Source organism: Dreissena polymorpha, chromosome 5 (genome assembly GCF_020536995.1).
Source record: "Dreissena polymorpha isolate Duluth1 chromosome 5, UMN_Dpol_1.0, whole genome shotgun sequence".
NCBI classification, from domain to species: Eukaryota; Metazoa; Mollusca; class Bivalvia; order Myida; family Dreissenidae; genus Dreissena; species Dreissena polymorpha.
The window spans coordinates 49,143,875-49,158,867 of record NC_068359.1 but is presented as its reverse complement, the minus strand read 5'-3'; the positions used below and the strand labels follow the sequence as shown (position 1 = coordinate 49,158,867).

The 14,993-nt window shown below is 33.9% G+C and overlaps 1 protein-coding gene across 2 annotated transcripts in view; it reads right to left on the bottom strand.

Annotated features, from left to right (window-relative positions):
* Nucleotides 1-14,993, bottom strand: part of LOC127881589 (E3 ubiquitin-protein ligase PDZRN3-like) — a 230,078-nt gene that overhangs the window by 27,855 nt on the left and 187,230 nt on the right. For both annotated transcript variants that reach the window (XM_052429575.1, XM_052429576.1), the window contains exon 4: nt 7,963-8,195. In XM_052429575.1, coding sequence (XP_052285535.1) covers nt 7,963-8,195 — 233 coding nt within the window. The remainder of the gene's footprint in view (nt 1-7,962; nt 8,196-14,993) is intronic.

Below are 14,993 nucleotides of genomic sequence, written 5' to 3'. Positions count from 1 at the left end.
GATCCTTTATGTTTGTAAGCATGAAATTTCATGGTTTTTCAAAAAATGGATTTTTCGATGACACATTAATTAATTATTTTTTTAATTCTTATTTTAGAAATTTTGAATTTGTGTCGGTAATTTTCCAATGTCTTTGTGCTAAATTCAAGATTTCGGTCAACCCACGAAATTAACAAAATTGTATGTCCCATGAATAATATTGATTTTACAGTATCTGTTTTTTAAATGATGGGATATAATGAATAACGATTGGCATTGATTTTTTTATATAGATTTCCATGCTTCATTGAACATTTTGATATTGTTGTGCTTCAATATTTTAGTTTTCAGGCTATAAGAACATCATAACAAAAATGCTGACATCTGATGTAACATGAAAATCTTCCAAGTTTCATGTGAAATAAAATTGAGAAATTATAAAAAAATATTTTATGAAATGAAGAACTATCCATTATATTTTTTAAATAATTTGTATTAAAACACCTGCCTGTTGAAGCAAATACTTAAACAACAACATAATCTTTCAAAATCAGCATCAATTAAACAATATGCAAGACACGAAAATGAAGATAAACAATCTAAATATCATCAAGAAAATCAAGTTGTCCAATACATTACTGCCAATAATGCTGAATATTACTAAATATTCCCCATTTTATCAAAGACAATATCTGTTTTAGTGATAGAAGCATAGGAAAATCTGGATCGGCAGTCAGAAGAGAAACATCCCCAGGGTTGGTAGGAAGTCATTTTTTGTACAGATGTGTTACATAAAAGTTGTAAGAACATCAGACTCCGCAGGAAACTCGGATGCTTTGATAACAGTTCAATGTTTCAATACATTCCGACACAAGGCTAGTCTGTGCTGATATCAGCATATCATGGCAGCACACAATAAAATTGCTGGTTATAGCAGACACTACTCCACGGGAACGGGAATGCATGAATATTGGAGAACTAAGTTTGGAACTTCCTGCACAAAAACAGTTTATTTTCATGCATTTTTTTTTCATTCTTGTATCTCCATATTGATATGCCTTCATGCCTTCAGTGAAATGCAAAACAAGGGACAAAATTGTCACAAAACCAGGTTTTCATTGTGAAAAAAAAAATCTGATAAAGGGAGAAAACTCAAACTGAACTTTTGAAATGACCAAAAAAAATTAACCCCCTTTGTAAGTTTTTTTTTTTTTTTTAAATGTATTTTTAGTCGTGGCGACCTTGACATTGGAGATATTGACGTGATTCTTTCGTGGGACACACCGTCCCATGATGGTGAACAAATGTGCCAAATGATTTTAAAATCTCACAATGAATGACATAGTTATGGCCAGGACAAGCTCATTTATGGCCATTTTTGACCTTTGAACTCAAAGTGTGACCTTGACCTTGGAGATATCGACGTAATTATTTCGCGCGACACACCGTCCAATGATGGTGAACAAACGTGCCAAATGATTTTAAAATCTGACGATGAACGACATAGTTATGGCTCGGACAAGCTCATTTATGGCCATTTTTTACCTTTGAACTCAAAGTGTGACCTTGACCTTGGAGATATCGACGTAATTATTTCGCGCGACACACCGTCCAATGATGGTGAACAAATGTGCCAAATGATTTTAAAATCTGACAATGAACGACATAGTTATGGCCCGGACAAGCTTATTCCGCCAGCCCGCCAGCCAGCCAGCCAGCCCGCCAGCCCGCCCGCATTCGCCAATCTAATAACCAGTTTTTCCTTCGGAAAACCTGGTTAAAAAACCTAAGCTAAGTCTAAGCTAACTTCATAATGTTAAACCTCCAAACTTTATCCGAACATGCCATAACTTGTGCAGGCCGAAACACTAGGCATTAATGAAAATTCGAAGGGATGTTTGACATTCGACCTGGACATGTTCATATTGTAAATTAAATTCTTCATCTGCAGATACAAACATTTGTTGATATGAAATAATATAAAGTACTATTGTCTTTCAAATAGCTTCGCACTTTCGCAGGCTGGTCTGAAGCTACGATGGCTAAATATTGCATAAGACCCATTTTCGCATGATGTGACTCATATTCCTGTGACAAACCACGCGATATGGATAAAAAACCCAGAGATGTTGGGAATAAGAACCATCTGTAAAATACAAACATACTACATGTCTCGTTTGCAAAGAATAATTACAGGACTTCCAATGAATGACAGTTGCTATGCAGGTTATTCCTTAAACCTCATAGGAATTGCAGGTAACAAGCTCCTTCCCACCCTAGTCCCCTCCCCCCTGTTTCAATTAACATCTCCTGTATTCCATGCTCTAGCATTCATGTGGCACAACCTCCAGCATTCCTCCATATTTCACACCCAATCGCCATAAACTCACAGATGCCAGTAGATTATGGCACTGCTGGTATAAATTGGCCACAAATTCATGAAAATTACCCCCTAATATCTGAAGTAAAGCCTTTTTTCTCTATGGGTGTAACTTAAGTATTATTGGAATCAGTGTTTAGCAATTAGTGCTTAGTTTTTTCCCCTGATGCTTCAAATGATTTTTTCGGGAAATAATGATATTGCAATAAGGTATCAACCAACTGGTAACTGAGCTTTGAGGATTTATACAAATCATGAACAAAGTTGCTGGGATTACATGTATTAAATCTTCAAAGCTGAAGTTTTGACATTTGATTGGCAAAAACTTATACATGTATTTTCAATATTGTGACATCAGCAAAAAGTCAAAATTTTTGGCACAACTATTTTACTATTACATTGTGCATAATTTATTTAACATAATCCGCTTCTGAGACTGCAAAACCTTGCCTTGCTGTATGGCCGAAAGCGTGGCTCCTCATCAGACTGAGTAACTGCGCAGGCTGATCTGGAGCTTCATTTTTGCATGATGCGTCTCATACATAATGCAAGTTAACTAACCCACTTCTGCATGAGGGAAATCTGGAGATGTGTGAAACTCATTATCTTAATCGACCAGTGGTCAGTTCAAGCCACTATCCTAATGGACCAGGGTCAGTTCCAGCCACCTGATATTGCTGATCTCTGATCCTGGTAATCATCAAAGGGGCAAACACTGATTAAAACAAATGGCCAAGGTGAGCACAGTGCTATCAGAAGCAGCTCATTAATCATACTTTTAGAAGTAGGTAGAAAAAATCCCTCCAATGTATAGGCTATTTGATTATATTACTTTCCCAAAATATGTTTTCGGTATACTCAAGATTTTGCAGTATTGCTTTTTTTAAATGGTGCAAGAGCATTAACCTCAGGTGTGTTAATTGTAACCATTTCATATAAAAAATGTATGAACACATTTTTTTTAATATAAACCCATTTATGCCTAGTGGACTCTCCCATCCTTCTAAATTGGATCAATTTATTTCCAAAATTAGGGATGTCTAGTATATTTATTTCTATATTTAGAATATTTCTAACAGAAATTCCTTTAAGCAAACAACGCAGACCCAGATGAGACGCCGCATCATGCAGCGTCTCATCTGGGTCTATGATGTTTGCCAAGGCCTTTTTTCTTGACGCTTTTTTTTTTAAATTTCAAGTACAAAAAAACTGTTGTTTTTTTATATAATTTATTTTAGGAGGAATGCCAGGCTACTTGCTGGATTGAAATGATATCAGAATAAACATATGAGCCGCTCTCGTTCAACAGTGCTTAATTTAAGTTAGTAAAATGTTGTCCTGACATCACAGGCTTTTCTTGGGCAAAACATAAAGCACAATTTGCTTTAAGCCCTGTTTTCCCAGACTGAGGCTCATATTTTCACCTAAAGAGAAATTATACCATTCTGGCCTAAAATCATTTTTAGAAAACTGATTTACGATGCTTCCACTAAGAAAATTCCATTACTCAATTAATACCGCACTAATAGTTTATTATACCTGAGTTCTGTTTTTTGTTACAGACCTAAATGGTCCCAGTAATAAGAACATTAATTTCATCAAGAATAAATTGGCTAAGTATAAATCATAAACACACCTAGAATAATAGAGATAAGACATAACAAATTATTTCACAATTATCAAACACTAATTAATTGTTTATAATTACTTACTTCCATAAATAATTTACCTATAGGAATGTTTTTCACGCTTAGCAGTTTTTGTCTCAGGGAAAACAGCAGGAATTACCTTTTGTATTTCTTACCGGTATATTCTATTGACAAGAGTTTGAACAACTGACTAACAAATACTGCGTCATTTGCATGGCTTTTCATAAATTGATACTTTTTTAGTACAAGGGAACGTTTGTAAATAATAACATCATAAAATGCTGCCCAATTTTTGCATTTACATTTAATCAATCCTGAAATTAACCATCTCACAAAATGAGAATCAACAAGAGAGAACTTTATTGCATTTAAATTGCAATCTTAAAAGCCGGTGGCTCCAAGAATATGGAGAGTTGTTGCAGCAGAAGCAATGTCTGTTATTTAAGCAGAATTATTGACAATTGTACTTCAATTTCTCAAGTTTCTAATCCAAACACATTAGTTTCCAAAGTTTGCGATGGGTTGCAAAATACTGCAAAAATCAAGAAATTGCCCATTTGATATGAAATGTTGTATGATTTATCAATACCTAATTCCATAATTTAATTGCATTTTTTTATAATTTTACAAACATAAGAACAAACAACCCTGTAACCCAAAACTAACGAAGCTGATATCACTGACTTTACTTTCAATCTGTTAAAACACAGATGGAGCAAAAAACTGTTTTAAAGCACTTCAATTAGTGTTTTCAAGAAAAACCAGAATACTCTTCGATTGCGGAGGTACATTTTGTTGGAAGGTAAATTTCCCAGGTAGAAGAGAGTTTGCAAGGGAAGGTAACTGTGAACGAGGCATCATTGACTGCCTTTTGGCCAGGTATACGGTATATCTCAAACGATTTAGGGTTTATAAATGCATTTAACAGACATGGGCATACATGCCATGTTCAACTTGGTTCATGATTCATGAATTATTCCAGTATGAAATGTATGAAAGTGTGTAGAAAATTTAATGTGATATAGATAAAAGTGCATTCTGCAGTGAATGGCTACAGAGTTTGATATTTTATAAAGGACTGGAGATCATTGTTTTAAACGTTTGATTAATTGTTTTATTATATTAAACTCATCTAGATTAATTAGCTCAAGCAAACATATCATTATCATGTACTCAAAAGAATTTAAAAACATCAATGTTTAAAGTATGCACAATAAATTGTATATTTATCGCTGAACAAAAATTATTTATAATGTTTGCACGCTTTTATGGCAGCAATATTTTCCAAAATCAACCATTTCGTGCAACTGTTGAACCCTTTACAAAGAGGAATCAATGAATATATAGAATAATAGAAGTATATTATTAAACAGCTGTTGAATCTTCATCATGGCAACCACTGCCAGAAAATGCCTGGCACACACATTTGCAAACAGATTTTTGCCTGTTTTTTTATAACAATTTGATGTCTTTAAATTGATTGGATTGTTTAAGACCTCTCATCATAATACTTAAAGGCACTTATGTGAATAATATGGCAGGAGATTCATATGAATGCAATCTTCTTAGAGACCAGATAATACTGGAGCTAAAATTGATTACATTTTAAGTAGGCAAGACAGTGTTCCCATTGTTACCGTAATTATATCAACAAAACTTTAACACCAATAGATATTGTTTCTCAATATTTACATTCTCGGAATAATAATTCATGTTTATTTATTTATCCGAACATTTGGACGTACTTGATAAACATGTAAATACACTTGAACTGTGAAAGTCAATATCATCAAATTGGGCTTCTTTCTGAAAACCTTATAAAGAATATATCTAAATAACCATGACCAGCAATTTTTTTGTATATATCAAATTATAAAAAAATGCATTAATCTTATTAAATGAAATTTTCTAACCAATTTGATTCAGCTTTGTCATGCACGTTAACCCAATTACGCATCATGGAGAAATTCAATGAAATAATAAGTAGCGATTTTGTTCTTCATTTTCTTATTACCTGATAAAATCCATTAAATGTCAATGACCATTGATAATTGCTGAATGAGAAATCTATTTACTATGTAATTGACTTCAGGTATTCTTGGTGTGGGACATTTGCCCCTACAAAGGTTTACAAATATATCTAACTTGTTCATTGAATTAATGAGTTCCTTTAAGGTCAATTTATTTTTCATTCCTCATTTATCCAATATACTCCACCCCAGTGAAATTATACAGACATTTCATTGGCACAATTTCACCATATTTCTTCATTGAAAAGTCCAGACCACCCCAAACATTTTTCGCCGCTGTAAACGATACCGACGATAAAGATTTCGGATTCTATTGAACAGCAGAGATAAAGATTACAATTAAACAAGTACCCCTCCTCCTAAGTGTTCATAATCAAAAAATAAATCAAGGAATTAAGTTTCACAATTGATAATCACTGTGATCTAAAATCTTAACGATTTTGATCGCTTTCTTTATACGTGGACACAAAGGATCCAATCATCTGGTAATCTGGACGCGTCATCGTGAAACCAAGCCATAACCATTAGGTAATGATATGAGCATCTTTTTTCGGTCATTTGTCAATGATGTACGGGATCTTTTTACCACGGCAACTCCAATTTCACGTAACAACCAAATCCAGACACGTTGGAGATTGTTCTTATAATGGTGATCATTTTCGTCACGAAACTGCCTTCCCGGCTCTGAACAATACTGGCTTTGCAATTCATCTCCCATTGTCAGAGTTGATAAATTGTTCGAGATTAATGTATTTTGATATACTGTAAATTACCAAAAAGATAAGAGCAAAGTTCTACACTTTCAAAGATCAAATCTTAACCGCAACCACAAGGACACATCGGCAACCACAAGGACACATCGTGCTCTATTTGATATTAAGATACTTAGATTCTTTCTGATATTTTTCATGTTTTTTATTAAAAGATTTTTATCCTATCTCTAAAAACAAGAGGTAAATAAAATTCAAATGAAACTCATGAATATGAATGCATGCAGTGACCAATCAGATCAATGCATGCAGTGACCAATCAGATCACTCTATTTTAAACACAGGCAAACAAATACTTATCAAAGACCAAAACTTTATGGCGTTTACTTTCTATTAATTTTAGTTAATTTTGAATAACAAGTGTAAACTTATTGAATCTTTCCCTATCTGACAGTTGTTTTAATTTTGTTGTTTTGCTATAAATTTAAAGTGGCCTCAATGGAATATAGACAAATCATTACAACAACTCTCTTTTGCTATATAAAAATGATTAAAAAAAAACACTTAACCATTTAATTAAATGCCATTATGTCATTCATAGATTCTATAAGGATGACCTACAATATTCACACGTCCTTCGTGCGCCATTATTTGATCTTTGAAATTCCTAAAGTCGCTTTGTAAATGACTTAATAGCACAAAATGTCAATCAAATCTTTGTAGATTGGTGCCTTCTGTGTGAAAGCCATTGTGATTAGTTCTAATTGATAGCTTATTAATCGCGCTTAATAGATTCATGTAATAATATCTGATAAAATATTAATTAAGATAGCCGAAGTTGGTCAATAGCAAAAATTCTGTCATAGACCTACATCTGTGCTACCATAGAACAATATTCATTATCTTCTTTGATCAAGACAGACATGCTGTCTCTATGATATAATTAAACACTTAAATGTTTAATAATGTTTAAATATTTTTAATAATTGAACTGTATGCTTATTTGCATACTGTATCATTCAAAAGGTTTGAACGAAATATTCCATGTAGCCAAAAACATGAGCTTAAAGTTTAAAAGCCTAGGCCGACTACTAAATCTGATGAAATCAATTGACCTTGATGCAATTTCCATTATTTTTTGCTAAAAAAATTCATAATGAAAAATTATTTCTTTGAAAAAATCAAATAATTTGGTTTATCCAGAATTGACTTACCCACTGTACGGAAATGGATAAAAAGATGGGGGTGGCGTAGGGGGTCTGTTGTATCCATAAATGTCTTCCTCGGTCTGGGTTCCTATGGAGACCATGTTGCTGGTGGTGGGGCGTGTTTTCATCTTATTCTTGTTGACACGCCTCAGCACCTCGACCACTATCGGCTCCTCAGCGGTACGGAATGCCTCCACGGCCTCCTCGTGTGACGCCTGAGACAGATCACGACCATTCACCTGAAATCATACAAAGGCACATGGTTAGGACAAATCAGAACCATTCACCTGAAATCATACAAAGTACACTGGTTAGGACAGATCCCAACCAATGCATTCTCAATATACACGGAATTTTTTTTATGGGTGCACACCATCACAGGTTAAATACATTCAAACACTTATATAAACTCCCATAACATTATTACTGTCATCTTGATGAAGTGCATAGTGCTACGACATGTCACTTGGACTGCTGTTGTTCATCATAATTAGTTATGATTTTAATGATGTGTTACAACAAAAGCAAAAATTCCAAACACTGCACGCCTACATATTACAAAATGTGCACGCATTTCAATAGACAAATCGCTTTATAACAGACCCCAATCAGAAATGTCACCACTGAAAGGTCATGGTGCCATAAATCAGAAGAGAATCCAAACTCCTGTCAACATCACACCATTTTCGCCAGCTTTATCATCCGAAATGTGACTAGTAATGGGCACATTTCTATTTTACTGTAAGCATTATACCAATGTAAGTACACAATTAATGCAATTTGTTTTTGTTTATCATCCTTTGACAAAACAGTAATTTATTTTGACCATTCAACTGTTTTTGCAAGTATCACAAAACAGTCATTTATTTTGACCATTCAACTATTTTTGCAAGTATCCTGACAAATTTGTTTTCTACAAAATGTTCATGATCTGGTTAGAACATGATTACACTTCTTTCAATAACCATTTTCTCAAACAACTGGATGGAATTTTCTCAATAATCTTAAAAGGCAGCAGAGAAATTTCCAAAATAGTTTCTGGACAAAATACTGATAAATTCCAATAAATCAACAAAATTGTCTACAAAACAAACATACACATGTCCTCAGATGTGTGAAATGAAGTGATCGCTAAATCGAGAAAGCATTGAGAAAGCAGCAGACGACACAATTCCCTGAAGGGAGAGCTGCAGGTCTCCTTGTCACCACAACTGCCCTCCCCTCACCATCGCCTCAATCCAATAACACAACAGCATCAACCACCCCTGGGATATTGTTCCTCGATCTTCACCACTAGCCTTCCACGCCATTTTCCCAGGTTTCCCACTTTTACGGACTTTGCTGATCAATTGTTTTATAGCTTAGACGCAGCGATTGCGATGGTCAGCTAATAGTTATTACAATTTAGTGTATCCATGGATCTGCCAGTATATTTACAGTCATCATAATTATATATTTGCTGTTTATTTATACTGCTATTTATGGCTATTTATTGTCAGAACCCTAGTAAAAAATCCACAGGCAATTTTCATGAATTCATTGATGTGTCACTGCATTATGTTACAGATATTACTGTAACATTTTTCTTTAGTAATTTTATCATATGTCACATTGATAATATGAATACTGAAATATATTTCTATCATATAAGTCTATCAAGACATTTGATCACTTCCATACGCAAATTGAGGTAATTCTTAAAATAGACAACAACTGAATATTTAAATAGATCTAAATGTAAATCAGTTGTTACAGAAACAAAAGACTGTGCATTAAAATTTCAATGAATTGTGTTGCACTGCAATGTTCCAGCAAATTTGTTCATTCACTCATTCTCAAACACATTTATTACTACCTAATTACTTACAAATATATCAACTCCATTATGAAACGACAAGTAATTTTTTTTTCAAAAACCGATTTATCATTATCTACACAGCACACCATAGAGACCTTCAAACTAAGTACTATAGGCTAGCTTAAACTGAAGTTACTAACGGAATGGGTTATGTTAAATATGATGAGCAGGGAGATGGATGATTCAGTGGTAACGCTACTATCCTGAATCCACTGCAGGTATTAGTAACTGGCGCTGGCCAAAGATATAGTTACACCATATTGCCAAGAAGAGAAAACAATTATGGTAGGCAGCACTCAATTAGTCATGTAATAGCTTCTTGCCCTCTATTTACTTTACTGTCAAGACATGGTAAATGCCAATTTGTCTCTTTCGCCTTACAAAAAGAAACTATATATGGCCACAATTTATCTTACTAAACTCTCTATTAGCTGTGCTTCCAATCAATTGCTTTAATTGAATCTGGCTTACTTTAAATGGTAATTGAAGCAAAGGATTTTACTAGACAAATGAAAAAAAACCTGACTATACCATTTCATGTAAAACCTGTGTGATCATGATTTGTTTTAAGTGCTTGAATAAAAAAAAAGCCAAAAAGCAATTAAAACACTATTCTGCAAAATACTTTTATGATAGGATGATAAAAATAGCCACTTAAGCACTTAAATTTAATTTATTTTGACCATTAACCAAACTTTTCAATATTTGAATCATGACCACAACAAAAACATAATGACAAACTGATTGATATTCTTCCTCTGTTTTTCCTCATTTAAATCGCCAGTAAATAAAAATTGCATAACTGACGTACATTTGCACTAGCTTTACTCTTTATACTGTCAAGTTTTGATGCGGTTAAATTAAACCAGGAGGAAGTCTGCATAAAGAACGGATTAAAAAGTTAATCAAATGTTTTCATAATTTTCTTGCTGATGGTCAAAACATCAGGAAATCTCTCTTGTTTGTTTTGTGTGACCACATCCTCTTGTCATAATGATCAACTGTTTACATAAAAGATCAAGTATGGCTTATAAATAATAATGTGAGCAGAGACAACAAACAGAAGGGCTAAACAAAACAAACATGCTAGACAGAGTACAGCTTTGTCAATTGTCATCACTTCTTTATCTGGTCCCAGATCTCTGCCATCCACCCCCCATGTCTGGCAAGTGCTGTTGTACAATCAGTAGTTTCACACCTGTCCTGATTGCCATGGTGATTAGGTCATTATCAACACCAACAGCCCACTCAGGCCACCAGAATAGTAGTCAACATTTCCTTCTAGCAGACTAATAATACTCTGGATATGATTAAAGATTTAATCTTTAATTACTCTCCATTTATTCAGGAATGTCCATTTTAAAATATTCCTTATAAGTAATTATGTCATATTTTATATCTACCTTTTTGCTCACTGAGATATATGAGCATCGCTTTGTGAAAACCGGGCTTCAGGCGTATGTGTAAAGCGAAGTCAAAGATAAGCCAGTGCAGTCCGCACAGGCTAACTAGGGATGTCACAGTCTGCTTTTATTGCATTTTTCGTTTAAAAAAAGTCTCTCCTTAGCAAAAATCCAGTTTAAGGCAAATGTATCATCCCTGATTAGCCTGTGCAGTCTGCACAGGCTGATCTAGAAAGACACAGTACACATATGCATTATACCCCATTTTCCCAGACTGAGACTCAAATCTTAGCTCACTCATGCGCAGAAAAAAAAGCAATTTGTGCTAACGATTTTTGTGATATATATGTTCACAGGTTGCAGGAATTCTAAACTTTCAAATATGTAAAACTTACAAATGTTTTGACCAGCATAAAATTCAATCAATACATCCCAAGTACCAGTACATATACAATCAAAGAAAGCTTGTACAAGAAATATTTGCCAGCAATCATTTTAACAATAAGTGACCAGACAATCCAGATTGTCCAAAGGTCTTGATGTAATGTCAACAATCAGTGCCCAGACTGAACACCCAGATTATATCTAGACACTGTCTATATATGTCAGCTGTCATAACAATGAAAACATTTACTAAATTCAACAATTCCATTAACACATACTGCAATGGCCTGTTTGTTTAGTTTAAGCAATGCATTGTCCCATTTATGTGTATTTGACATGAAAATAAACATACATTTTATGATAGCAAACACTTAAATGTGATTATATGAATTTGATTGTTATGTTACTTAAGTGTGGCTCTATTCTGTAATATGTCAGGCTTCAGCCATCAAAATAAATCAACTCTTTCAGTCTTTGGGGATCAAACCTTAGAAACACTTTGAAAACATCAGTAATACGTGGTCTAAGACAAAGCAATTTTAAATTTAAGCTCTAATGATGATTTGTTTTTATCACATTTTCGAACAGTATTACATTGAATTAACATTAATTTACCATTATACAAAACACATTATTTAACCACCAAGATTGCTGGCTTCCATCAGACGTAATTAATATTTCCTCCCCCAAAAAGGATGCATAATTTAATTATCACATTTATTATTAACAGAAAAATGACAATTTTCCCTAATAAATGTCTCATTTAGACTCCAAAGCTTACATGATAAAACAATTGCCTCTTAACACTTTAATCATCCCACAATGTGAGAACAAATCCAATTAAACTTTAATGTGCAGTTTAAGCAAAAAATGCTAAAGGTTACCTTATAAAAATGCATCGTTAGTTCCTTATTTTGTTTGATTTAACCTATCTGCTTTGATATCCATGTGTCAATTTAAATACAATAAACCAAAAGACATCAAACAGGAGCCGAGAAATGATATGTAAAAACCATCATTACTGCTGCAATAAAACCTTAATTAGTTTTAAAATTATGCAAACTGGGTTAATCACAAAGTCTGTGAAAATAGATAAAACAAGATGAACTCTTTTATGCTGTTATAAACTTAAAATATTCATGAGACTCTGTAACCGGCCAACCAATTTATGAAACGCTTTAATCTGAGTCAAGTTATTATTTATATATTAAGAAAGTTTTAATTGAAAATCCTTTTTGATTTAACAGGAGAAAGAGAATAACTAAATACTTGTCAAAAATAAAAAAATCAACAATACCTAACTTAGTTCTTCTTTTTAGACTTATAGGCAGATTAAATTAAGGTTGCTACAAACTGTTCAGGCAAAATGTTTAATTAAAATAATCAGTTTAGTTCAGCAATAACAAGACTAGAGCTTTGTCACAGACGTGACGTATACCCCCACGTGCCGCATTGACAGAGACTATTTTGCATGCTGTCTTCACAAAACAAGAGAATCTAATATATGGCAATTTTAAGAATTATTATGCCATTATCATTTATAGCAATTTTGACCCTTGAACTCTTGAATACTTCCACATGACCCGCCGTGCAATGACTGTGAATGACATAGTTATGGTCAAGACAAGATCATTTATTGCCATTTTTGACCTTTGAACTCAAAGTGTGACCTTGACCTTGGAGATATCGACGTAATTCTTTCGCGCGACACACCTTCCAATGTTGTTGAACAAATTTGCCAAATGATTTTAAAATCTCAAAATGAACAACATAGTTATGGCCTGTACAAGCTCATTTAAGGCCATTTTTGACCTTTGAACTCAAAGTTTGACCTTGACCTTGGAGATATCGACGTAATTCTTTCGCGCGAAACACTGTCCAATGATGGTGAACACATGTGCCAAATGATTTTCAAATCTCACGATGAACGACATAGTTATGGCCCGGACAATATCATTTATGGCCATTTTTGACCTTTGAACTCAAAGTGTGACCTTGACCTTGGAGATATCGACGTAATTCTTTTGCGCGACACACCAGCCAATGATGGTGAACAAATGTGCCAAATGATTTTAAATTCTCACTATGAACAACATAGTTATGGCCCGGACAAGCTCATTTATGGCCATTTTTGACCTTTGAACTTTAAGTGTGACCTTGACCTTGAAGATATCTACGTAATTCTTTCGCGCAACACACCATCCAATGATGGTGAACAAATGTGCCAAATGATTTCAAAATCTTACAATGAATGACATGGTTATGGCCCGGACAAGCTAATTTACGATCTTTGAACTCAAAGTGTGACCTTGACCTTCAAGATAGCGACGTAATTCTTTCGCAAGACACACCGTCCAATGATGGTGAACAAATTGTCCAAATGATTTTAAAATCTCACCATAAATGACAAAGTTTTGCCCGGACAAGCATTTGACCTTTAAACTCTAAGTGTGACCTTGACATTGGAGATATCAACGTACTTTTTTCACACGACACACCGTCTCATGATGGTGAACAAATGTACCAAGTCATTTTAAAATCTAACGATAAATGACATAGTTATGGTCCGGACAAACTTTCGGTTTAAAACACACTAAGTGACCCCGTGACCTAGTTTTTTACCTGGCATGACCCATATTCAAACTTTACCTAGACATCATCTAGATACAACTTCTGACCAAGTTTGGTGAAGATCAGATGAAATTTCGGGACAGACTGACCGACAGACCGACAAAGTGACTCCTATATAGCCCCCATTACCATTAATGGGGGTATAATAAAAACACCTTTACAATTTAAATTTCAGAAAAAAAATTCAGTGCCCAAGTTTTAATATTGATCACTAAACCCCATTCGGGGATTCAAGTATAGATCCGAAATTCAGAAACTGAACTCTTATTTATGCCATATGATACAATGTATAGCATGTATGATATTGTCTTTTAAAAATAAATTAAATTGTACAAAACAAAATTTCATAACCTTGACAAAGTTTTGATAAATTTGGGAATATCATAATTTAATGAATCTTATTGCCTAGGTAACCCCTACCTTCCACAGTGATACCTCCATCTTCAAACTGTCCTTGTACCTCAACATCCAGCCCGAAGTTTGCACAACCATGGTTGCGATTTTAACTAGTCAATTTCTGTTATAAATTTCCCCACAATTGTGTCCTACAGAATTCACATTTAAGTTGCACAGTCTGAACAGTCACATTATAATTATATCCATTAACAACACCGCCAACACAAATGTTAATTAATAACTTTCCTTAATTGATATAAATTGCAATTAATTAAAACAACAATGTAATGTTGAATTAAAAATGTCACGAAGATACTTCACGTTAAAAGCTCACAGTCCACAATGTTAAGTCCAATACTTGTTCA